The sequence below is a fragment of the Biomphalaria glabrata genome, chromosome 1 (genome assembly GCF_947242115.1).
Source record: "Biomphalaria glabrata chromosome 1, xgBioGlab47.1, whole genome shotgun sequence".
In the NCBI taxonomy this organism is placed as follows: domain Eukaryota; kingdom Metazoa; phylum Mollusca; class Gastropoda; family Planorbidae; genus Biomphalaria; species Biomphalaria glabrata.
Genome location: NC_074711.1, coordinates 5529061 through 5556726, shown reverse-complemented (window position 1 = coordinate 5556726; position 27666 = coordinate 5529061). Strand labels below are relative to the sequence as shown.

Genomic DNA, 27666 nt, shown 5'->3' with positions numbered 1-27666 from the left:
GTGACGTCCTTTGTAAATCTCTGGTTCAAACTGTATGCCTAAATATCATGGTACTAATTCTCTTCTACAAAATTATCCTAAAAAAAAATGGATCAATCTCTACAACTAACTATTTTAAATCAATGTGAGGACTGAGTCTCTGGTCAGCCTGGGTCTCCTGTTAACTGTAGAGGAGAAGGGGGGCAAATCTGGTAGTTGACTTCAAAACTGTTATTGTGTTGGATTGTTTTACTTGGTGAGATGTTTTTTGAATGCAATGTATCTCATAATAAAACAGTGTGGGTTTTGTTCCTAGTCCAGGACAGTTGGATTTTTGGTTATAAAGTCGAAGTGTAGACTGTAATTATTTCTCTGTGTAGTCATTATTCAGTCTTATGGGATATTGAGCTGTTATATTTTAATTGATACTGGATATTTCATTTGTCTGAACCGAGCCTGTATTGTATTATTATTATTGTATTAAATGTAATAAACATGTTATATGTCTGTGAATTGGCATTCTGAATCATTATTCTGTCGTTATATGTGTTGTTACGGTATTGCCCAAGACTTGGGTACATATAGTAATCAGCATTGAAGTACACATACGTATATTAGAGAAGAAAAAGAGCTTTGACAATCAACTTTTTAAAAAAAAAATGTTAGATACAATTTATTATTGCAATTTTCTATTTATTGAAACAATTCATTACAAGTTCACATAAATGAAAAAATATATAATAAACCCCCATTCAGTTCACTGTCATAGATTGAAGAATTGAAAAGGAAATTGGTTACGTTACATGTTACATTCACCTTCAAGGCGTCGTTTTATATCATAGTCTGACTGCAACTTGAAGGTGTCGCGGGGAGCAGAAACTGACGTTCAGTCCAGACGTGTGAGCAATGATAAAACAATTGTTAAAAAATATTTTGTTCCGCAGATGAAGCACATACATGACCTTGTCTTTGTCAGTAAACGTAAAGGTCTGGTATTTATTGCTTTAAGACAGCGGTTCTCAACGTATTAATGTGAGCTGGTGTACTAAATTCTTGTTTTACTAAAGCTCCCCTCCCCCCATTGATCACCAATACACATACACATTTTTTTTAAACCTTGTCCACCTAAACAGTCTTTTAAAGTCTTGTTTTACCCACTATTCCATCATCATGCCGTCATGTAGCTAAAGATCTCTGACCTCTCCAGTTTGAGAAGCGCTTCTCTTCAAGGCTGAATGGCATTTTTATTAGGCGCCCCAAATTAACACATTTCAGCGTTTGTTTATTTCACCCTCTCTCCTCCGACATAAGTCACCCCCCCCCTCAGCACCCTCCCACCCTATGTTTAAAAAACTGTTTTGAATTTATTCTTTTCTGAAGGTCACATTCTAAAGAACTTTTTTGTCAATGTAAGGACCGTTGAAAAATTCAAGATACATTTTAATTGTAAGCTGCTAAGACTTGATCACAATATTATTTGTGTCTTCATGTAAAGATGAACACACATTTCGACGAGGATAAGGTCGAGGGTCACTGAGACCACTTATTTTTTTGAACGCATAAAAGGGTGTTTAAGCTTAATGTGTAGAAACGGTCGGCGGCTTTGAAAAGATGTAGGTATAATCAAATTTAGTTGTATTGTGGTCCAAATTAAAAGCTAGTACACTGTGATGATTTCAGTGAATGAAATCTTTATTTAGTGTAGTTTCTGACGCATTCAAAACAAACTTACTGACATAGAAATTAAGCCGACGTGAAAATTGACGAGAAAGAGTAACCATGAAAATAAAACAATGGTGCCGAACGAAATCCTTACAAGTTTGAACTGAGGCCATAGTACTGGAACATCTGCAGATTTCTGAATCAAAAGATGCATTGAAGCCTTCGAAAACCTTTCTGGGGCTGTAGCGTCTTTGCATAAGTTACAACTTTCAAGAATTGGCATACATAAAGGGCCTTTAGCTTAAAGAGGTTATTTACTACATATTTATGATGAAAATTTTCAATATATATTTTTTCACATCTCGGTACAAATAAGAAGGTCATTTAATCTGGAACATAAATTTTGTTATAAAAAAAACAAGGTCAACGTTCATTTTTTGACACCAAAAGTTAAACAATTTACAGAAATAAAGTTCAATCGGTCATTTAACTGTCTTTTATCATAAATCAATTTTTATTTCGTTTGAGCTGCTTAATCCTTAAAACACTGCGCAGTTCATCTCAGATCTTGAGGATTGTCATCTGGACCCTTCAACAAAATAACGATAACGAAGAAGATGTGATAGTATAGCTATACATAGACTTATATCAACAGTTCTACCATTGTTCCAGCTCTACATCTAGTGATAGCCTTTGTATCTATTATCATGAGACATTAAGATCTCCAAAAATTCTGTTTTCGACAAATTTTTTTCTGCGTATGTTTTCATCATCCTGCTAATTTCGTGCATGTTTTAATATTTTTGGAAAGCACGTAGCCGTGACCTCGAAGTTGGAGACTTACCTGTTTAGATACTACGTCATCGAAGAGATAACAAGGGGGTACAGAAAAAAAAAGTAGGGAAGAGTACCAGCCCTTGTTCTGTTTTCACGTAAGAAGGATGAAAGGAAGCTCTTTGGAGAAATGTCGCGGGTCCGGGAGTTAGGAGAGTTAGAGTGAAAGGTTAGTGTATAGAAGAGAGAGAGAGAGAGAATGAGAGAGAGAGAGAGAATGAAAGAAGTGAAAAGAATTATCAAAGATGGCTTCTTGCTTAAGGTTACTGCCGCCTCGGAAACTAGCAGTACAGCTCAAAGAACTTGTACACGCGAGCGTAAACCACGTGTTGGTCTAGAACCATAATGTTTCATTCATTGTCTTATTAACCTGTTTGTTCCTCTACCTGACAGCTCAGGCATGGACTTGATTACGTCTATGTATATGTAGGTAACAAATAAACTTAAGCAGTCTAGAGGACACATGACGTAATGATCAAATATTTTCTGTGGCCGACGGCTGACAAGGATCTCATGAGGCCAGCACAACATTCATGTACGCAACACAACTCCACGAAAAACATCATGGATACAAACAAATATATAACCTTTTAACAAGCTTCGATCTCGATATCACTAGGAAGACCAGAGATTTACCATTCACCATCATGGCATATCTATCTGTCTGTCTATCTATCCATCCACTCTGTAATTTATACTAAACCTCTTTAAAATGTTATCATTTTCGTAATCCGTTGAGTTCCCAACAGCTAAATCATTAAATGATCAAAGTTAATATTTTTGCACTTTTCCAAGACCTTGTATTTATTTACCTATTTATTAAATTATTCCGTAACTTAAGTAGGCTAATTATTCCGAGAACACCACATCAGTGGTTCTAAAACTGTGCTCTGCTGTTGATATTTCAGATTTGAAAACTATAAGAGTAGTTTAGAAATATTTGAAGAGGCGCATTGAAGCCCAACATAAATTACGTAAGCACGCGCCAAATGCTTGGCTCAGTAATCCTAATTTGGGTCATATAAATTTGTGACACGCGTATCATAGACCGGATATGACCCGCAGGCGTATCGTAGCATCACTAGATTAACACAGAAAACCCTTTTCGTGAGTATTTTTTAAGTAAATGATCTTGAGCTGAACCAATGACTCTGTACTTTTAGAAATAGATTAGCTGATTTTAAAATCTTGTATTTTCTGGAAGTGACAAATTCAATCGAATGATTCAGATACATCGACGGCGTCTTTTGATCTGCATCAGCACCCGCCCGTTCCAGGTTGTGCTGCTTTACCTTCACAGACTGATTCACTGTCTGCGTACCTACCAGTTTGAACTTGACCTTGGAGGTAATGTCATTAGAAGCAGACACGAGGATCTGGTTAAAGGGGGGCTGGCCCGAGAGCCGCAGAGCAAACATCTTTTGTTGTTGTGTAGGGTTAGACATCAACCCAGGCTTGCCTCCATGCAAACACTTAGATCTAACATGTGCAGGACAGGCCAATACTTAGTAGCAAACATTCTTTTTCTGTTAGGGATAATTTGATATCCTTGTGATGTTATCCCGAAAAAGAGTGTAGAGGCTTATCACTTGTTCACTCTGAAGAGTAACACTATAGTTGAAATGTCTAAATTTAGAGGTTATTCAGGACAGAATATTAGAAAGTTGCAACACATTATGTATAACTAAACCAGAATATAAAAATAAGCCCGCATGGAGTACTTAGAAAGACACAAAGATAAAAACACATTTCTTATCCCTTGTCCATGAACAAAGTCTTATACTTACATTTTCTTTCCCATTGCCACTGAATTGTCTGAATCAGGCCGGAATACCAATAAATTAGCAACGTTTAAGTCTTTATTTCGTAGCTATTAAGTTATCTCATAGATACAAGTTGGACGAAAATTTTTTTTTAGTTCTTCTTACCTTATATAATACAGACGTTACTTCAAAAAAGAAGATGATTACGTCCTGCGTGACATGCATCTAGTCCTGCATGTTAACCAATGACTTAAATTCTTCCAAGTCATTGGTTTTCCTGGCTGACTCAGGCAACCCATTCCACGCTCTGTTATAAGATGAACTTTTGACTGTGTGCGTATGGATTGTTTTGTAACTTAGTATTCATAGGAAGTGCAAAGCCGTTTTTTTTAGATCTAACTTAGAATCAATATTAAGCGGATGGGTATCATGACAGACGTAGTGTCTGTGCTGACGTGGTGTCTGTGCTGACGTAGTGTCTGTGCTGACGTGGTGTCTGTGCTGACGTAGTGTCTGTGCTGACGCAACTTCTAGGATTACGTCACGCTTCCAGCAAAAATAAATAAATAAATATTAATTATTATTCCTTCGAAAATTTGTCCTCAAATGAGTAAACATTTGTTTGGTTTAACTTGATATTCTTATTAAAGATTTTCATACATGGAGGCCAATCAATTGCAAGCTTGTTGGTATATCCGATGCACAGTAAACGGAAGTATTGACAAGCGAAATATTTTAATAAACATAAAATTTATGTGTGCACTTTTCTGCAGGGTAGAATCAGATCACTAAGTAAAATTCCCCTTTCAGACCTTGAGATCTATGGGGCAGATGATGTAAAGGCCATCTGTCCAGCACAACGACCAACCGCATTTACTTTTTCCCAACTGATGTCAGGTACCCATTAGAGCTGGTTGGAATCATAGTCGCCCGAAGATCCCGAAATTAGAAATCGCATTCACCAGGATTCGAAGCCAAGCGCTTTACCGCTCAGCCACCGCGCCTCCTACTTTCAATTGTTGGACAAAGTTATTTTTATTAGTTCGTTGGCAACAGAGATCTGTCAATATGGCGTCATTAGCATTGTTAATTGTGCCTAGTTATTTTAATATCTCTCTCATTCATCCTCTTTTCATTCCCTTATTTTTTTTTTTTTTTTTTTTATTTTTTTTTTTTGCTTTAGCTTCCATTGTATTGCCACCACATTTCGTCAAATCTCTTTCTCTTCTTTTTTTTTTCTTAATGAATTTTACTGCTGTTGCCTAGGAGAACGTAAACAGATCTTAAAAGTACATGTGTAAACAAAGCGCAGATTACCGTGATTAGCTTTGAGTATTAAAATGACCGATAAATTGCTGCAGTTATATTTACGGTAGTAACAAAGAAAAGATTACTCTTGATACGCTAATTGTACGCATAAACCATTTCTTGTCGACTAGTGAAACTTTGCCAGCTGTATTGGTGTCATAAGTTGCTATTTATTTGGGCGAGTTATCTAGTCAGACGATTATGTCAATTAAAAAAAAAAAAGCATTCTTAGATTAGCTAACCGATAGACCAAGGTAGATGGATGAGGGTATAGCTGATGATATGGTCGATAGCACAACATTCTTCTTTGTAATTTATGGACTATTTTTCTTACGCGTATTTGTATTTCTGTGATGCATGATGCGATTTGTACAACAAGAAAAACAAACAAAAAATATACTTTAAAAAAAAAAAAAAAAGCTTATACGAAGTGTAATTGTATCAATTAGTTTGGATCAGTCATGTAGTTCAATTTCTAATAGATATAGACCAACAACAATACATCTGTACGATGAATAATATATTTTACCTATTGTTTTTGTTTAGCGCTGTTTCATGCTTTTAGGTTTCTCAATACGATATGATCCTATCACTTGTCTGGACCAGTTGGGAAAGGGAGGGAGGGGGGGGGGGAGAAAGAAAAGGTTATCTGGGTAGATTTTTACCCTAATTGGTTTTTAAAAGCATTAACAAAAAAAAAAGAAAAGACTGATCTTAATTCAAACTCGTGGCTCACGCCTCCTCGGGCCGACGTGCTATCGAGGTACTTATGACGAGAGAAGATTGTATAGTTATACATTGTTTGTTTCAATTTAGAGCGTGGACCTATAAATGATGGGACTAATTCAGCTTATACCACCACTTCAGTCAAGTACATTTTTTTCCCTTTGTTCGAGATACCCAACAAAACCATTAATTACTAATCAACTCATTGTTTTTGTTTTTATTCTTGTGTTGTCAGGTGAAAGAAACACTTTTTTTTCTAAATTTCAATTTGATTTGGTGTGGGAGAAATAACGTTTACACACGACAGACAGACAGAGTGAGTTGATACAGAGGCGCTATGAGGGGGGAGAGCAAGTGGGCACGATGCGCCGGGCGCTACCCTCAGGTGGGCGCCACACGCAGAGAGGAGCCATTTTTCTATGTGATGTTCATTGTGAATGGGGGGGGGGGGCTGGCGCCAATTAAGTACCTTATTCCGGACTCACGTTTTGCTCAATACCCCTCTGAGTTGATATAAGCTTTGTAAAAAAAGCAACAAAAAAACAACTTGCTAGTTTTAGGTAGAAAACATCACAATTTGCGAATAATACATTGACCTCTCTCTCTCTCTCTCTTCCTCTCTCTCTCTCTCTCTCTCCCTTCCTCTCTCTCTCTACCTCCATAGACTTCTCTCTTTCTCCCTTTCATTGTTCTTTTCTAACTCTCTCCTCTCTTTCTCTTTCCCCCACTCTCTCTCTCTCTCTCTCTTTCTGTCTCTCTTAACCAAATCTAACGACACTTTACATATTCAACACTTATCCGGGTCAAAATTGTAATCCTTCTCTTTGATTTTCCAATTCAATCTTAAACATCTGTCACTTCGAACACCTGCGGCTCTATGTTTCACTGGCAGAGACAAGGCACCCCCTGACCTTCAACACCAGGAGGGCTCCGAGGCGATCTCCAGAGAAAACAGTTCTAACCCTAGCTAACCCTCGTTATCAGCAGAGATGGCGCTGTAATCAGCGTGGTCTCTTAAACAATTTCAGCATGTGTGAGTCTAATTAAATACCTCATGTCCCCACACAACTCTACACACAATCCCACACACTCTTTCACACGAGTATTTGTTCTTGGCTTTTTAAATTTAAAAAAAAATATTTATTGATCTGCGCTTGGCTTCCGAACCTTGGGTCCCGGGTTCGAATCCACCTGAAAACTAGGATTTTTTTTTAAATTGCGGGATGTTTTGGGCGCCTCTGAATCCACAAACACCCAGCTCTAATGGGTACACAACAATAGTTGGGGAAAAGTAAAGGCGGTTGGTCGTTGTGCTGGCTACATGTCATCCTCGTTAAGACTTAGATGACTTTTACAATATCTTCCCTATGGAGCACAAGGTCTGAAAGGGGACCTTTTTTTTTAAATCTAAAACAATGTGAAACCAAATCGACATATCACGCAAGGGAGAACACTCATTCAGCAAGTGTTCCTCTCACTCAGCAAGTGTTCCTCTCACTCAGCAAGTGTTCCTCTCACTCAGCAAGACGTCCTGAGATTGAATCTGTTGATCCACAAAACTTCAGACAACTGCGACAAGAGCACAGGGCGAAACATCTGTTTGCAGACGAGGGTGTTGGGATGAGTTTTGTGTGTGTGTGAGAGAGAGGGGGGGGGAGGGGAAAGCGGGGGTAATGTCGATAAACTCTTTCACTTTAATTCCACTTCTCAAACTCTTTCAATTAATCAAGTGAAGAAAATAAATGGAATGGAGCTTTAACAAATTTAAAATAGATTTTTAAAAGATACATTATAATTAAATCCTCATCCTAACAAAATTGTTGTCGAAATCTCTTCCTACTACTAGAAACGCGGCTTGAAAGTGAGACACAAGGTTTGTATGAAAAATGGAACTGTTATTTTCGTTGTGTTCTTCTTGGTCTAAAACATTCACTTCTTGGTCTAAAACATTCACTTCTTGGTCTAAAACACACATCTTCGTCTAAAACATTCACTTTTTGGTCTAAAACACACTTCTTCGTCTAAAACATTCACTTCTTGGTCTAAAACACACTTCTTCGTCTAAGACATTCACTTCTTGGTCTAAAACACACTTCATGGTCTAAAACACACTTCATGGTCTTAAACACTAACTCTTCTTTGTCTAAAACTTTTCTTTTTTAAAACACACTTCTTGGTCTAAAACACTCTTCTTGGTCTTAAACACACTCACTCTTCTTTGGTCTAAAACACTATTCTAGATCTAATACACCATTCTAGGTCTAAAACACACTTCTTGATCTGAAACACTCACTCGGTCTAAAACACACTTCTTAATCTAAAACACACTTCTTGATCTAAAACACTCAATCTTCTTGGTCCAAAACACACTTCTTTATCTAAAACTTTCAATCTTCTTGGTCTAAAACACACTTTTTGGTCTAAAACACACTTCTTGATCTAAAACACTCACTCGTCTTGGTCTAAAACACACTTCTTTATCTAAAACACTCAATCTTCTTGGTCTAAAACACTCTTCTTGGTCTAAAACACACGTATTGATCCAAAACACACTTCTTTGTCTAAAACACACTTCTTGGTCTAAAACACACTTCTTGGTCTAAAACACTCACTTATTACCTCACGCCTTGCCACAACCTAAGCTAACAGCAAAATAAAAAAATCAGCTACTTCCATGTTGTCTCTGTAACGGAAGCCTTGACAACTCTTCTTTTCAACACAAAGTGTTCGTACTAGGTTTCGTACATGGGCAAATAGCACTACAGTTTGAGAGTCTTTAAAGCTTTGGATCACAGTTCTCAAATTCTCACCCAAAGGAGCCATCGATGATTACAAGTCATGTACCTGTTAAATCTTTCTCTCAGAAGAGAATCGGAAAGGTGACCGTTGAATGTTTGCCAGCTAATCCCATCTCAGCTTCTGCCAGGAGATAAGAATAATCTAGTTTAAAATCCTTTAAATCTTGGGCCAGTTTGGCTTGACAGAAAATCTATACTTTTTTTTAAAAAAAGCTTTTCTTTTTCTTCCGCAGATGTTCTTCAGTTTCTTCTTCTTGATTTTTTTATTCCATTTTTTGAAGAGTAAAAAAAGAGTTGGGTTGATTTATAGGTTATGATAATATCAGCAATATGCCAGATCTAGTTAAAGGTTAAGGCCAAATGAAAATTAATGCCGATGAAAAGATTTGTCTTGACGAAAATCTTAACAAAAATAAAAACGCTGAAGATCTTAAAAGTGAAAGTTGACTTCTTCTTACAGCTTCCGTTAAAGTTTGTTAGTAGCAGACGTTCCGGAAGTGTACAGTTCTTTCTAACTTAACTTGTTTATGACCGTAACAGAAATAACATAATGTACCTGTCTTGAACAAAAATATAAAATTAATATCAACTACTAGACCTTACCCCGGCGTTAGGCGAAATATGCAGATGAAATTAATGTCTTCAGCTCTCAGTTTAAACAACGCACACACCAACAAATGTGCATCGCTAGAGTAAGGGGAGTTCATAAATAATAGAATGTAATAAAAAAAAAAAAAAAGAAATTGTTTCCCCTGAGGTTACGCAGGAGAAGATAAATCAAGCGTCCGCTAATGGACGCTTCGCATTTTTTTTGTGTGGGTGGGGGGTAACAAAATGATCTCACAATAAGGAGCGTGTGACATTTATATGTTGCCAGGTTGGCTTGTTTGATGGGGGGGACGGGGGGGGGGGGGCTCCATGGAAAGACGATATATGGAAAGGCATTAGTCGCGCACTTAAAAATGGACTTTGGATACAATGTGCAGAGAAAAGATAGTCGCATGTGTAGGTTCATTTTTGAATGCGAAGTTGTTTTTGTTGTAATGCATGTGGGATTAATGTGGATAATAGTTATCGTCTATATATAAGGAAGCCAAATTTTGGAAAGTGAAAAATAATTATTTTTTCTGTTCTCCTGTCACTTAACTAAAAAAAAATTGCTAAAATGTTTTTTTTTTATTAAACATATAACAACCCCCCCCCCTTTTCTCCACTGTTTTTTTTTAAAAGGTAATTTCGGGGTTTATTTTAATGGACGAATTTCTACTTCACCTGTCCCTCAGTCTGTTGGACCGTTGGGGCACCACACATGATCTGTCAGCCGTCTTTCTTTATTTCTCTCTGTCGTTTGCCATGGATAGAACTCCATTCACTGACAGGCCAGTCCTCCCAGAAAAAAATGTCAGTTATTAAGAGTAACAAAACAACTAAAACAAATTAATTCCACTTATTATATTCATGGTAAACCAGTAACTCAGACTAAAAATGCGAAATACCGAGGTGTTATAATAAATGAAAAACTGTCATGGAATCCCCATATTGACGAAGCTGTCAAAAAATCAAATAAAGCATTAGGGTTTATTAAAATAAATTTCTATAATTCAAATAAGAACATAAAACTAAAATTATTTAACCTTGGTTAGGCCAATAATAGAATATGTATGCTCTGTTTGGGATCCCTCAACTCAAGAAAACATTAAGAAACTGGAACAGACACAAAATAGAGCAGTGAGATTCATAACAAACGAATATTCACATATGGCTATAGTAACACCTTTAGTAAAATCACTAAATTTAGAAAGCCTTCAGGATAGAAGACTTATAAGTAAAGTAGTAATTATACATAAAACACTGAACAAAATTTAATAAAATACTAAGAAAGACACAAAGATAATGGCACATTCTTTGTCCCATATGCTAGGACAAATTTGTACAAATACTCCTTCTTCCCTGGCGCTATTAGAGCATGGAATGGGTCGCCTGATCTAGCCAGGAAAACCAGCGACTTGGCAGAATTTTGGTCATTGGTTAATATGCATGACTAAATGCATGACGTGTAGGACGTAATCATCTTCTTTTTTGAAGTAACGTCTGTATTATATAAGATAAGATACGATACGATAAGATGTTATCTTCCCATCGCTTTCTCTGTCTTCCTCTTCTTCCTGGTACTGTTCCCTGAAGGAATGTCTTAGCGAGTCCTGAGGACCTTGTGATGTGTCCATAGAGATTGAGTTTACGTTTTTTGACAGTGGTAAGCAGGTCTAATCAATTCATTCGTGATGCGGTCTTTTCGACTCCTAGAATCTTTCTGCAGCATCTTAGTTCCATTGCTAGGAACGTCTTCTCGAGATCTGCAGGCAGCGTCCAAGATTCCCAAGCATATAGAAAAGTGGCCTTGACCAGGTATCGCATCAGTCTGATTTTAGTGTCGAGGGCTATAACTTTGTTCTGTCCAGATTGTTTTGAGTTTTGCAAATACTGCTACAGACTGCGCAATTCTGACCAGTAGTTCAAGTTTGGTTTCTTCATCTGAGAGATTAGCTCCAAGGTACTTAACTGACACTTGTCAGCTTTTTTGCCAGCAATGCTTATGTCCCTTTTAAAGCCCTGTTGACTAATTGGTCATAATTTGTGTAGTATGAATTTAAATTTCTCAAAAAAATATTTGCCTGAAAGTTATTATCTCCCTTTTCTACATTCCGCATTCTTTCTATTTTATCTGGAATCTTTAAATATATATATATATATATATATATATATATATATCTCGTGTGGAGTTTTTGATCTCCCATCGAGCGCCTCCCCAGGTGGCGGATAGGGGAATGCCCTCCAGATATGGTGGGTACCGGGGAAATAAAATACCCGGGGTGGACCAAAATCAAACCAAAGGCTAGGGCACCTTACCCGAAAATAAAGGCAGCTATCCAGAGAGCTGAAAGGGGCAGCCCCCCAGATGGTTATGCACAGGGCTAACAACTCTGTCATATAAAAAATACTGTTACGAAAGCTAATACACACAAGAAAACCCGGACAGATCTCAACGGAAAACGACCTAGGCCTGGAAAAGGACATGATACGAAAGGCCCAGGAGAGATCTGAATGGAAGGATGTGTTAAAGCAGGCCAGAGCCCTCCATGGGCTGTAGCGCCACTGGGATGGATGGATGGATGGATATATATATATATATATATATATATATATATATAAAGAGGCGGGAAAGTAAAGAAGCTGATCAGAATTGATTAACTCTTTCTCTCCTAACTGACGATACCAGCGTTGATTCCACCAGAATGTGCTCTGTAATCACGGAGAGAAAGAGTTAAGCTATTTTTTGGGCTTCAACTTAAAAAAGTAAAAAAGGTTAGTGATTGCTTGAATAATACTGTCACTTCCGTTGTCACTAGCAACGGCCGACGCGTCTGTCGTCTTGATTCTTGGCAGTTACCTTACACCGTGATACGTTACACTGTGACATCCTAAATGGTGACGCCTGACACAGTGCTGCAGTATTCTTGACATTTGTCTTTAGCTGAGTTAGTTTACGGTGTAGCTGCCTAGTTATTCCGTATACCTCACACGTCTTTTCTTCTTTTTTTTTCAAATACATATTCCATCTTCCGAAAAGGAACTAAAGTTTTATATTTTAACAGAGAACAGAGCACAACAGAATGGTTCTACTCGAACTTTTAGTCTCGTGACTGATTCCAATATATTGCAAAATTTGATGTTATATTTGTGGTAGTGGACTTGGCACTTAGAGACGCTCAGGAAAGTAGCTGGCAGCTGATGGCCTCTAAAAGAGACAGTTGGAGAGCCCTTACTATAAGGCTGCGGGACAAACATTTGAGACTCAAGGAAAAGCCATTATTAAAGACAGATGACGGAAAGAAAACTTAAATAGACAAGGCTGCTGAAACCCCTAGGTTTGGAAGCCAAGCGCGTTTACCACTCTGCCAGCACTCATTTGTATTGCCGTTCTGAGATTTAGAGTTTGGCCTCTGCACACGCATACAAAGCGATACAGGCATTTATAAATAAAAAGCACGTGCTTCATATATAATTAGCATGTTTCTATAAACAATGCGGGGAGGGGGGAGAGTTATTCATACAAGGGCACATAATTCCTTTCGTCACATCTAGTCTTTGATGTACGCCACGCCTGGTTGTTCCTACTCCGGAATGCATGTTAGCTGCGTCGTGTGCTTTGTTGTGGCGCCCCCTGGTGTGGGGTTACATTTCATCTCCCCTAGGGGACATCACTCACTTCAACTATTCTCGTGTTCTCTTACTTTTGTAAACTTTCTCGCCGAGAGAGTGCTTCTGTGTGAGATGATGGGCGTGGTCCAAGGCAAACGTGAGCCGTAAGAAAATGTGCTCCCCAGGATTCCGGGCTACTTCCGTACGGTAAGGCTGTAAGGTTAACTACCAAACAGTCGATGAGGCGGCTCCCCAAGGAGGGTCCGAATATCTGGTTTACAGATCTGGCGATAGAACGGATTAAATACAAACACCACTGGTCTATAGAGATTCGACAAAGGAGTGTGGAAAAGGGGGGGGGGGGCTGCACAGAAAGTAAACGCGGAAAGGTGAAATTAAACAAACAATGTAATACAAGTCTTGCGCTTGTCGATATATGCTCCCGATGCGTAGGTTAATCAGATCCGTCGCCAGGAGGGTGCCAGGAGCGGGGCCACCTCCCAAGACAGCGGTAGGAGTACTTACTAAACATGAGTTTTGCCAAGTCCCCGCAGTTCTTTTCGCCTCAGGGCTTTACACGTCAAGTATCTGAACCAACGATAGAATCGCAAGCCAGAGTCTACCGCTGTTGGGTGGCACGCTGTTTAAAAATTGAAACATCTATTCTTTTTTTTTTATTCACTTTCCATTATTCTACCTTTCTTATTTTCACTGTTTTACATTAAAGTCGATATTATTCTTTTCTTTCTCTAAAATGCTATTTCACTTTAGTCAGGCCAATATTAAAATATACATCCTCTGTTTGGGATCCCCTCAACTCAAGAAAACATAAAGAATTAGAACTAAAATAAAATAGAACAGAGAGATTGATAACAAATGAGTATTCACATTAGAGTTGAGCAGTGTTTACCAAGATTTCAACATATGCGTACTCTTTCAATAATGTTCGTAACTCTGAGTACCCCTCGCCCCCCCCGCCCCCCCCCCCAAATAAAAATAGAATTATGTTAAAAATAATGAATCGTTCATATCTCTCACAGCAATTTCTTCAAGTTGATATTATCCACTTTACACTGCACTTTTCCCAAGTTTATATTATTCCCTTTACACTGCACTTTTCCCAAGTTTATATTATTCCCTTTACACTGCACTTTTCCCAAGTTTATATTATTCCCTTTACACAGCACTTTTCCCAAGTTTATATTATTCCCTTTACACTGCACTTTTCCCAAGTTTATATTATTCCCTTTACACTGCACTTTTCCCAAGTTTATATTATTCCCTTTACACTGCACTTTTCCCAAGTTTATATTATTCCCTTTACACAGCACTTTTCCCAAGTTTATATTATTCCCTTTACACTGCACTTTTCCCAAGTTTATATTATTCCCTTTACACAGCACTTTCCCCAAGTTGATATTATTCTCTTTACACAGCACTTTCCCCAAGTTGATATAATTCCATTTACACAGCACTTTCCCCAAGTTTATATTATTCCCTTTACACAGCACTTTTCCCAAGTTTATATTATTCCCTTTACACAGCACTTTTCCCAAGTTTATATTATTCCCTTTACACAGCACTTTCCCCAAGTTGATATAATTCCATTTACACAGCACTTTCCCCAAGTTGATATTATTCCCTATACACAGCACTTTCCCCAAGCTGATATTAAAGTTGATACTATTCCCTTTACACTGCACTTTCGAGGATATTTCTCACACACATCATATATATATCTCTTCAATGGCCCCCAGTAATTACTTAGTAATTAGTAGACTTACGTTAGCCTCCTGCTTGTGTGACTTCTGAGATAAAACATCGACCTTGAACTCAAAACGTCGACCTTCACCTCAAAACGTCGACCTTCACCTCTTATCACTTCACGTTTTCCTGAACTTTGCAGAATTCAGCCTTCTTATTTTCCCGAGACACATTCTTCGGAACTTGCCGCAGGAATGCGATAATCGTTGGTCTAGTTGTTATCAAACTCCTGAGACATTTCCTTTGACCTTGTAAAAATTTCACTATATCATCGAGTCATAAAAGCATTTCTCCTTTTGAAGGAACGGATGCCACGTCTGCTGCTAAATATACTTACTCTCCCGACGACGCCAGCGAATTTCGATTGATGCGCAGAGGCGCCACCAGCGCTATCGTCTGCTAATGCCTTTTTCATTAAAAAAAAAAAAAAAGTCTGCATCTAGAAAATGGCGCGCAACTTTCAACTTTTTTTTTTTTTTTGAGATCAGACGACAAAGTAATCAAACATTAATTCTATTATTTAACTTCCTATAGAAGAATGGGAGGGGGAAGGGGGAGTAGTGAAAGGGATGGAACGGATTATAGGATGGGCGGGGGCGATGTAATCTCTTTATTTGGCAAGGTATTATCGTCTGTATTTTAAACAGGTAGATGGGTTCTTGGTTTTAAATGGACGACAAAGCTAGTTTTTTTTTTTGTGACCTGAAAAAAAAAAGTGCCCCCGGGGGGGGGGGGATAGAGAGATGTTACTCCGTAATAAAAGTTTTTGACATAGAAAGATGGAGCTGTACGATATATAAAGCTACTAACTTTTCCCGAGAATGTTATTTATGAAAATTGGCCTCTACCTGTTGCAGTTAGTTTCTTTAGTTGTTATTAGTTTTTTGAAATGCATATATTTTGATGTATAGATTCTGTTCTAAGCGTATCGTTGTAAATGTTGGAATTCGCTATTTCTAAAAAAAACAGAACTGTTCTCTTCTCTTCCACAAATAATGCGTAACCATGTATGCAAATGTAAACATTTAAACGCGCGAGCTTTACGAAGTGTACAAGCCGGGTGGCTTCCCCTGTTGTTTAAAATAAAACCACACCGTCAATGGCAAATCTGCCGACTATTGATACACTTGTTGACACTGATACACTGTCTATTGGCACTGATACAATGTCTGTTGACACTGAAACAGTCTATTGAAACACTGCATTATCATTTACACTCTGCAATCTCATCTCTATCGATACACTGTCTGTTGACACCTGTGTAATTCATTGAAACACTGCATTATCATTTATACTCTACAATCTCATCTCTAAAGAGGTCGTGTTGCCGCTAGTTTAATTCAATATATAGTCTTGGCCCGATTATAACTGTATTTCCCTCACAGTCTCCATTCCCCTTCCCCCCCCCTCCTTTCGTCCTCTGGATTTTTTGCCCCCCCCCCCCCCCCCCAATTCAGAGTATATTGAAGGTTTGATTTTTTTTTTCAATTCACACACATTTACATTTACATTTTTCAAGAAACAACCTACTGTTTTATTGATTTCAAATTGCTAGTAATATTACCTTTAACAGTCATGTTTCTTTTTAGGTCAGTGACAAATGTATGGCGATTGGAACCCACGACATTTGCGTTTGTTAGCACGAGGCTATAACAACTTAGCTAACACGAAGCTTAAGATCAATATCATTGATTGAATTGTTTCCATGTGAATTGGTGTCTACAGTATGTTCCATTCAGTTTCTGACTTGCGTTTTCATTTGACTTTTGGTTTTCAGTTATTGACTTGTGGTTGTAATTTTTTTTTACTTCTGGTTTTAAGATTTTTGACTTATGGTTTTAAGTTATTGACTTGTTATTTTGACAATGCTGAGAGTGTAAGCTGATGGTAAGAATTGAAAAAAAAAAAATTCCCCATTGCTATAAGCAAAAACAAGGTCTTCAAACCTACGGTCATTTAAAAGGTCAAAGTCTGGTCAATTATCACAATTTTGCGGGTTCCAAGTCACATAAAATGTAACGGTTTTAATGCGTATAATAATATAGTGGGGTTTTAACTGTCTGACAGTTCCACCTGAACGTCGTTATTGATGTTCGGTCGTTGGCTTGGAGCGTCCAAACAGCTAGTACAGCCTAACCGATGTAGGCCTATTATACTTTTATTTAAAAAAAATAAACTTTAAATAACTTGAACAAAAAACTTGAATAAAAACTCAATTTTATTACAATATTCACATATTTCATAAAGATAAAGATCTAACTGTAATTAAATCAACTGATATTGAAACAAAATCGAACTCACTACAAAAACATGTCTCGACTTTTCAAATCTCTGGGTCGTCTCCCGTTCTTAACATCAATTATGACAGACCCTGTCGTGATTTCATCATTCTCCAAGAACAAAAGATGTATGCTCCCTTTCTTCACCATCACCTTGGACACTCACACACACACGCACGCACACACTCCATGACAGTCGAGCATTATGGAAGCTCATTTTTCGTCTCAAGTATAGAAGTATCTAGAATGAAAATATGTCTTGTTCTGTCGTGGACAATTGATGACAGGGGCATAGCTAGGAATTTTCCATCATTTGGGGGCCCGGCGGGGGCTTGACCTCTTTGGTTGCCCCTGCATGTTGCGTAATATTTAATATTTCATGTAAAAAAAAAACACTCATTTTGGGGCCCCCTCAAGCGGGGTCCAGGGGGGATTTTAAAATTCTCCCCACCTCTCCACCCACCCTAGCTACGCCACTGATTGATAACTGAAGTCAATGTAGAACTCCAGTTTCTTTTTGCTGGGATCATTTGAAAATCGATGTCATCGGTGCCTCCCCAAAAACAGTAAAGTTCCCCTTTCAGACCTTGTTGTCTATAGGGCAGATTGTGTAAAGGTCACCTGTTTCTATAAGAGTAAGTGAAGTCCAACAAAAATGCCTTTGAGTATCCAAAAAAAAAAATTTTTTGACTGCCCAAGAATAGTGTGTTTGCCCCAAAAAACGTGTTTTGTCTTTATCTATATAAATTTTATTTCGAAAACGGCTCAAACGATTTCTTTTTTATTTCAAAGTATAAGTATATGAATGAGAAAAAAACAATTCTCAAATTGGCTACATCGCGAAAACTCGAGGTCGACCGTTTTATAGATTTAAAAAAATGTTTCATTATTTCATTATTGTAATATACTGCATTCCTCATTATTCTTCGGACTCGAAGACAAGCCTTATTATTATTATCGTTAAAATTTATTTTGGCTTGAAATTTCTATAAAAAAAAAAAGGAAATAAATTCCCGATCTCGTCCATATAAATATAGTAGTGAACGATTCCGTAATAAGCTCCATTCAACCAAGTGAGGATCAGTCACCTGGTACTATAAAGGAACGACCCAGGGCTACCCACCCAAATACTAGCTAGAGAGAAAAAAAACCGGATAAGACGGCAGTCATTCATGCACATCGGGACTAATTTGAGGTGTGCAAGCTGGACTCTCCACCGACCGGGTATTCCTCAGGATAGGTACTTGCCCTCCATGGAGGATTCAGCCCAGCCCTCCCATAAACCTTACACTAGCGGGTCTGGTGGGGGGGGGGCATTAGAAAACACATTCCACCGGACATTCTAAAAAAGATAGCATCCAACACTAACGGAACACTTCGCACATTCTGAGAATTTAGCGGAACACTTCGCACATTCTGAGAATTTAGCGGAACACTTCACACATTCTGAGAATTTAGCGGAACACTTCGCACATTCTGAGAATTAAGCGGAACACTTCGCACATTCTGAGAATTTAGCGGAATACTTCGCACATTCTGAGAATTTAGCGGAACACAACGCACATTATGAGTATTTAGCGGAACTCTTTGCTTACTTTTTTTTTTTAGAGATTGATTCACGTGGTGGCTAACTAGTTAATTATTAATCGCGGAACACTAGATTGGGAAACATAGGGCGTCATTTTATTCCTAACTTACTTTTTTTTACCTGTTTTTTTTTTTTAAACGAGAGGTAGAAGGGCGAGGGACATTCCACCCCTCGCGCCCTACATGTCAAACGGTTTAACGCGTTTTGTCAGATGTGTCAGTGTCAATGTGCAACTTGAATTGTCCGGTTGTTATGTCAAGTCCCGATGTGTGTGTCACATGTCAATTTCAAATGTCATGTTGGTGTGAGGTTCGTGTTTTCGGGAATGTTTGGCACAGTGTGTGCGCGCGCGCATGTGTGTATGTGTGTGTGTGTTTGTGTTAGTACATGCTCGGCTGTGTGTGGAGGAGGGTGCACTTGTGTTTCGCTCGTGTATATCTCTATCTGTGCGTCTTTGTATTTAAACTGTTCACATTTTGTTTCGTATCTTTCTTCCGAACCTTTTTAAATAAAAAATCCCAAATATTTCCGCTGCTAGTTTTGCACATATTCAAATGTTTCAATGATATTGGCGATTTTTACTATCAACAAAACAATGTCAAGGACTCGAAACTGAACATGAATGTTGCCAACTTTAAAAAAAACAAAATGAACTACAAACAGAAGAACTTAGAGAATCTGCAGAGCTAAAAAGTGCATCCAAATTATCATCTAACTTATAAATCAAATAATTTATCAAGGCTTCCTTTTTATTCACCGGATACAGCAAGGAGCAAGCTATTTATAGTTTCTATTTTGTTATTTGTATGAAAGTATCTAAAAATTTCTAATAACTTCAAATGAAAACTGTTTTGAGATTTTGATCTATTGACGAATATTCTTGGTTGATCGCTCAAACTCAAATGTGTTTCCCAAACTTTTATCCTTTACGGAACCCTTCACACATTCTGAGGGCTAGCGGAACACATTGCTTTTTTTTTTCTTTGTTTTCTTTTTTAGCAAGATTAATTAACTTGGTGGCCTACTTGTTAATTATTCCAGCAATTCGTTGAACCCCTAATTAGGCCTCTATGAACACTGGGGTTTCGCAGAACACAGTTTGAGAAACACTGTTCTAGATGATCTCATTGTGGGGGTTGGGGAAGGATTTTTTTTTGCCTATGTGTGTGGTGTATGTTGATATTTGTGTGGTGTATGTTGATATTTGTGTGGTGTATGTTGATATTTGTGTGGTGTATGTTGATATTTGTGTGGTGTGTGTTGATATTTGTGTGGTGTATGTTGATATTTGTGTGGTGTATGTTGATATTTGTGTGGTGTATGTTGATATTTGTGTGGTGTATGTTGATATTTGTGTGGTGTATGTTGATATTTGTGTGGTGTATGTTGATATTTAAAAAAAAAACTGAGTCCACCACCGTGTCAAGGTGACTTGGTTTACAAACCTAGCTTGCTACTACTTACACCTGAGATGAATAGACTAGTCTTCCGTAGTGCTCTGGTAAGAAACTGGGCCGTACTGCGTAATGCCTCGTATCCCCCATACTAGTCGAGTGACTGCTCAGACACGTCCCCCCTTAGCTCTTGGAGCTAAGGGCACTCGTACAAGATATGCGACACTGTTTCGACGCTCTCTCCACAGTGACGGCATCGGGAGTCATAGTTTGGATGGAACCGGGCAAAGTATGCCCCAACAGGACAGTATCTCGTCCTACACAGCGCAATGATTGCCTGGTCTGACCTCCTCAACCGCCACCACGGATCGTCCCAATCTGGGTGACACATACACTGCCAGGCCCTGTCGGATTCCTCTCAGGACTTAAACCAGTTCTCATAAATGAGTGCTCGGATTTCTGACGTAGCTTGTGGAAACGTGCTTGGTGCCTCGAGATACGTTGCAGCCAAGCGCCCTCTCTTTGCGAGGACGTCTGCCGCCTCAATGCCCCTCACGCCGCAATGTGAGGGCGTCCACTGCAAAAAACCATCTCCAATAAATCGGCGGATGCTATCTCCGGCTCTGACTGCCTCTTCAATTACAACTAATACTAGAACTATCTGTATTACAATGTAACGAATCATTCAGAAATGTGTGTTGCTATCCTGTCAAGGACAGACTCTATTCATACAATTCAGCCATAGGTGTCTGTTGCTATAAATAGATTTGTCCTTGACAGGCTCGAGACAGACAACGCCGAAGCTTATGTTGCTATAAATAAACTTGTCGATCTTCCTGTTTTCTTTCAGGTGAACGATGGCTCTGACTCGATGTTTTCTTATATTTGTGTCACTCACCTGTTATACATCAGCAACGTCAGAGGTAAGTATTTTATTATTTTTAGTGGGATAGGGGTGATAATCAAATATTCACATTAAAAAGATCTTATTTAAGACTGAAATCCTTCTATGTTCGTAATAATTCCATTTAACAAATTGCACGCCGATAGAATACCACGCTATGCATATTTATATCTATACACGGAGACCAATCGTTATAGGTCTCCCCTGACCATAGTTTACATGTCACGGGTCAATGTTCATGTCTACTAGAGTCTAGACCAGTGTTTCCCAAACTGTGTTCCGCGGAACCTTAGTGTTTCGCTCGGCCTGAATGTTCCACAAACTACTGGAATAATTAGCTAGTAGGCCGCTACGTGAACTAATCTTTCTAAAAAATAAAATAATTAAATTTTTCCACTAAATACTCAGAATGGGCGAAGCGTTCCTTTAAGAAAAAAATTTGAGAAACTCTGGTCTAGACAATAGGTCTCCAACCAGCCCCTGCAAATCAGGCGACAGTTACTTATGGGCTTGAAGACGTCCTAATCATGCAGATGCCCTAATGCCCTAAAGTCTTTCCGGAGTTCAAGCTCGTGATGCCCGCTTCGGATGCAAAGTAACTTGATCACTGTTTGATACTGAATGAAAATCTGATAATACCTTTTCTTAGCCAATTCCTGTGTTGTTTTTTTTCTAACTCATTTACAAGCGTGATACATGGAAGACCATGCTTTAGTAAGAATTGCAAAGACAGTACCAGAGGAACTCGTATATATCGTGTATTATACAGTTACAACAAAAAGGATGTCTCAAATTGGACGCTCCAGTGAAGTGGCATGCTATCGCTTGAGCTAATCATTGCGCATGAGTGGCTGTCACTTATTTAATATGTAAATGTATGCAGCATTGGCTCCAGAGCTGTTTTAAAACTAAAATTGTTTTCCATGTTGGCATGTTTGTAAAATCTGTCATGCGTGAATGGAATTTTCATAGATGTACTTGCCAACTGTGAAATCGACCATCCATAAAACTTATTAATTTAGATATATGTACTTGCCAACTGTGAAACCAACCATCCATACAACTTACTAACTTAAATAGATATAGTTTCCCTTTTTTTTTAAACATACCATCTTTCAAATTGGCTTATTTTACTTCTTTTGAAAAGCCCGATGTCAAAAAACAGCAAAAAAACCCTCACATTTTCCCAAATAACGTTTGTCGTAATATTCTTTATTACATTAAGAGTGTTTAGGCTTTTTTTTTGACGTTAGACTCTTCGTCAGAGTAATTAGTTTGATAGAAACGACAAAGGCCGAACCACTTACGGACTTACCGGGAAGTCTGCTGAAAAAAACTTTTCGAAACTTAAGATCATTAAAGAACATTATTGAGAACATCGTGATTAAACAGTGTGGCACTAAACTCTAAAGAAAATGAAATAGTCTAGAATTTAAGCTTAATTAAAGACAGAAAATTATAAATGTAACTATAGATTTAATTGGCCGAAATGTAACTATAGATTTAATTCACCGAAATGTAACTATAGATTTAATTGGTCGAAATGTAACTATAGATTTAATTGGTCGAAATGTAACTATAGATTTAATTCACCGAAATGTAACTATAGATTTAATTCACCGAAATGTAACTATAACTATATTTGGCTAAAATTTAACTGTAAATTTAATTGACCGAAATGTAAATATAACATTGATTGGCCCAAATGCAACTATAACGTTAATTGACCAAAATGTCACAATAACTTCAACTTTTGATGTTTCATTTATCATTACGATTGGCATTATGATGAGTGAGTCTTTCTTCCGTTACTAGTTTTTCTTGGACCATACAAAGCGAGTGTCAAACGCAAATCACGTCTCGCTTAATTGCTTAATTGTTACGTTTTAGCCCCAAAGTTGTTACACTTTCAACGTACACCTGGGCTCAGTGGCGTAACCAGTTCAAATTTGAAAATTCCCCCCGGGCCCCCACTTGAGGGGGGACCCACAAATAAGTGTCCTAAATTTGTGTTTACATTCAATATTACGTTATTATCTCATGTCATGGTGTCGAATGTCATAATGCAGGGGCCCCTAAAGAAGTCAAGCTTTCCTGGCCCCCAAATCCTTAGCTTTACCTCTGCCTGGGCTCAGCACTATTTTGGCTGCAGAATCCATCTCTAAATCTTAAAAGAAGGAAATTGGGTGGACTCAGAGGCGCCCAAAGATCCCGAAATTAAAAATCCTAGTCTTTACCAGGATTCGAATCGGGACCCCCGGTTTGGAAGCCATGCGCTTTACCGCTCAGCCACCGCGCCTCCTCCTAGGATTCTGCTATTGTGGAAATATACGGCGGTTCCGACGTCTTTGTCTACTTAAAATATAGATGTTAGATGAGTGATGTTATGTTAGATGAGTGAAGTTTTGTGGCGTTAGGTCATCAAAGAAAATCAATATCGAATAGAATGACGATCTCACATTCGATGAGTGATAAGAACCAGTTTGGCCCACGTCTGTGTTTTGTTTGTTATCCCACAAACCTGTGAAAACTTATTTTTATATCTCCAACCAAGATTCTTGAATGGAATGATTATCACAAGTACCTGTGAGAATACGACATAGGAGAACTTATTGACTATTATATTTACAGTCCAACAAAGATTCTTGAAATGAATGAACATTGACCTATCCTTATATTACGTCTGTCTCGAACTATCGATCTGTGTGATCAGCTCCTAATTGATCCATCCCCTGGTATTCATTTACCAGCGTTTCATTAGTGTCACGTGATATCGAACATAATGTTTGCTCGCTTCAAACAGCTCTCAATGTTGTAGACATGACGTAGTGGCGAAATAAAATGCAGCAATCTTTAATTAATCTTAGACAACTTTTGGCACTGACACATAGAATTTTCAAAAAAATAAATTGGTATGATAATATGGGGCGTGGTGGTTGAGTAAGAAATCGCTTGGTGTCTGGACCAAGATGTCCCGGGTTCAAATATCGTTAAAGACTGGGATTTTTAATCTCGTGATTCTTAGGAAGCACTGAGTCCACTCTAAACGAGTACCCAACATACGTTGGGAAAGTAAAAGAGGTTGGTCGAAGTGCTGGCCACATGATAACCGTGGGCCACAGAAACAGACGACCTTTACATCATCTGGCTTAGAGATCACAAGGTCTGAAAAAAATACTTTACTTTTTTTTTTTTTCATGTGAGACGTAGTGACCAAAGGTCTGGGGTTCGAATCCTGCCAAAGATGTTAATTTATTTTACTTGAACTTCACGAGGTTCATGAGAACATTCAGATGTAATAATGACGGTAGCTTTTCATTGAATAGTCAGTCCTACTAGTTGAAGTGATGTATCCTTGTTATAACACTGAACAAAATTTTGTTTTAAAAATCAAAGCTTATATAAGGGCAAGAACTGCACATTTACAATCGTGTCTCTCAATACTGTTAGCTTTACGTCCCTTTTACTATATCAAAAAAAAATTATTACCATTAGTTAATAGAGTTCTTGGTTAATGTTTAATCGATTTATGTTTCGTTAGGGACGATCCGGCAATGAATAATTGTGCAAAGTTTCAACTTGATCCGTGAATAGGAAGTGGGAGAAATAGCGTGTAAAAAATTTGTATCCGACTGTCAGACAAACGGGGTGAGCTGATATAAGCTTACAAAAAAAAAAGCAAGTAGAAAATAGGAATCTGGATCCAGGTTGTTCTGCCCAAACTTAACATCGTACCCTTAAGATCAATCTGAATTTACGTACGTTCAATAGTCTGCGTCTGAGTTCAAAGTTCACATCGTCATTGTTATTAGTTGTTTCTTTCGGAGGGTCGAATATTTTCTTTTAAAATGAATTTCTTGTTTCGGACAGTTACGGTGAGTGAACTTTTTTAAAGTATCAAATTTCAGCAGTGCCGTCTCTCGTCGTGTCAGTAAAACAAGAAACACAACTCCAGTGCGAGAATGTTGCCATGTTATGGACATGACAACAATTATTTCCCGTGCGATAGTTCGCGCCTACGTTGCCAACTATACTGCCAACTATAACTATAGTTATCTGATATTGGAATTCCGATTTTGGAATTATAGCTTCGACTCTAAAACCAAACGTCCTCGATTCTATATAGTAAAGTCATCGGGGCGCTATGGCTGATGGTCCTTGACGAATCCGATGGGGAATTCAATTGTTTCTATATCGCACTATAGAACCACTCGTGTATTTCCATTTTAGTAGCGCATACAATTGTGGGAATAGCAAGAAAAATATTTAAAAAAAATAAAGCTTAAACTACGCGTACTTGTATCAGTTAGTTTCGAGCAGTCATGTAATGAAATATGTAATAGATCTAGACTAGTGTTTTTCCAAACTTTTTCTTTAACGGAACACTTTGCACATTCTGAGTATTTAGCGAAACACTTTTTTTTTTTTTTTTTAGAGAGATTAATTCACGTGGTGGCCTGCTAGTTAAATATTCTAGTAGTTCTTGGAACACCTATTCAGGCCTTGTGTAACACCAGGGTTCTGCGCAACACAGTTTGGGAAACACTGATCTAATAAATCAGTGCGATTACCAATTGTTTTTCTTTAGAGCGATTTCATGCTTTTAGCTTGCCAATACGCTATGATTCAATTACTGGTATGGAACAGTTGGAAAGGGGATGCTAGCAGAAATAAGGGTGTATTTGGGTGATCGCTTTTTAAATGCATTTATTAAAAAATAAAAGGGGAAAGACCTGAACTCAATGGCTAAAGGCTCCTCAGCCTCCTCAAGCCAAAACACTAACCACTATCTTATCTTATATAATACAGACGTTACTTCAAAAAAGAAGATGATTACGTCCTACGCGTTTAGTCATGCATATAAACCAATGACTTAAATTCTGCCAATTCACTGGTTTTTCTGGCTAGCTCAGGCAACCCATTTCATGCTCTAGGGAAGAAGGAGCATTTGTACAGATTTGTCCTAGCATATGGGACGAGGAATGTGCCTTTATCTTTGTGTTTTTCCGAGTATTTTATTAAATTTTGTTTTTGTATTTGAAGATTATGGTTCAGTGTTTTATGTATGATTGCTACTATACTTTTAAGACTTCTACCCTGAAGGCTTTCTAAATTGAGTGATTTTACTAAAGGTGTTACTGAAGTCAAATGTGAATATTCGTTTGTTATGAATCTCACTGCTCTATTTTGTGTCTGTTCCAGTTTCTTAATGTTTTCTTGAGTTGAGGGGTCCCAAACGGAGGATGCATATTCTATTATTGGCCTAACCAAGGTTAAATAACATTTTAGTTATATGTTCTTATTTGATTTATAGAAATTTCTTTTAATAAATCCTAATGCTTTGTTTGATTTTTTTTATAGTTTCATTAATATGTGGATTCCATGACAGTTTTATCATTTATTATAACACCTAGGTATTTTGCGTTTTTAGTCTGTGTTACTCCAGGGAATCGCTTATTAAAAAAAGTTTTTATAAATAGGGGCCTATCTATTGTTTGTTTCAAAATTACTTCAAAGCGGCGACCTAGAAAGTGGACTAATTAAGAGTATACCATCACTTCAGTCAAGTAAAATTTTTTTCCCTTGTTCGAGATACCAAACAAAAAATTAATTACTAATTATCCATTAACTAATTAGCTTTTTTTTATTATTATTGATTCTTGTTTAGTCTGGTGAAAGTAAAAAAAAAATGTGCACAATTTCAGCTTGATCCGAGATCGGGTGCAGGAGAAACATCGTGTAGAAACTTTCTAACAGATAGGTAGAATGGATGCAAGTTTTGTTAAATAAAATATTTTTTTAAAAAAGTAATTTAAATTATTGTTTATAGTTTAAACATTTTGAAACAGATCTAGGAAATATCAAAATTGCTTTTGGGGGGGAGGGGGGGGACCAAAAGTTCTCTTTCCCTCATTAACCAAAATGAGCAAGGGGATTAACTCTCTTGAAAGAAACCTGATTCAGGGGGGGATAAGCCTTGACAAATCCGGCGCTTTATAATTTGTTCCTACTTTAAAAAGAAAATGTGCACAATGTGTTCAACACTTATCTTGTTTAGCCACAGAGTATCTTTGTTTTCATTTAAATTTTAGACATTCTCAAGGTTTGTAAAAAAAAAAAAAAAGCAATCACACCCCCCCCCCCCCATTTGACTGGTCTAAAAATGTTGTCTTTAAATAAAATATTAAATAAAAAATTAATTATCATGTCATAATGACAAATGAATAATATGGCTTGTCTGAAGATTAAATAGGAATGCAGTTTTTCCCATGGCTACGCAGCCCCAGCTGTGACCTACATATTTTGCCACCTATAGCGCTGGCATAATCATTGTCCGCCGGTGGTCGATTTAGATTTTCTTTCCGCCGTCTACGTCTGCCCTCGGCAGCGGATTTTCTATTGAGACCAAATAATGACAAATAACCAACAACCAGAAAACACATTTTACAGTGACTTATTATACGTGT

At 37.8% G+C, this 27666-nt stretch overlaps 1 protein-coding gene across 2 annotated transcripts in view; it reads left to right on the top strand.

The window, feature by feature from the left end:
* The window catches only part of LOC106070965 (thrombospondin type-1 domain-containing protein 4-like), a 150564-nt gene that overhangs the window by 90297 nt on the left and 32601 nt on the right, over window positions 1-27666 (top strand). For both annotated transcript variants that reach the window (XM_056018267.1, XM_056018275.1), the window contains one exon: window positions 21146-21218. In XM_056018267.1, the coding sequence (XP_055874242.1) occupies window positions 21153-21218 (66 nt within the window). In that variant the 5' untranslated portion in view covers window positions 21146-21152. The remainder of the gene's footprint in view (window positions 1-21145; window positions 21219-27666) is intronic.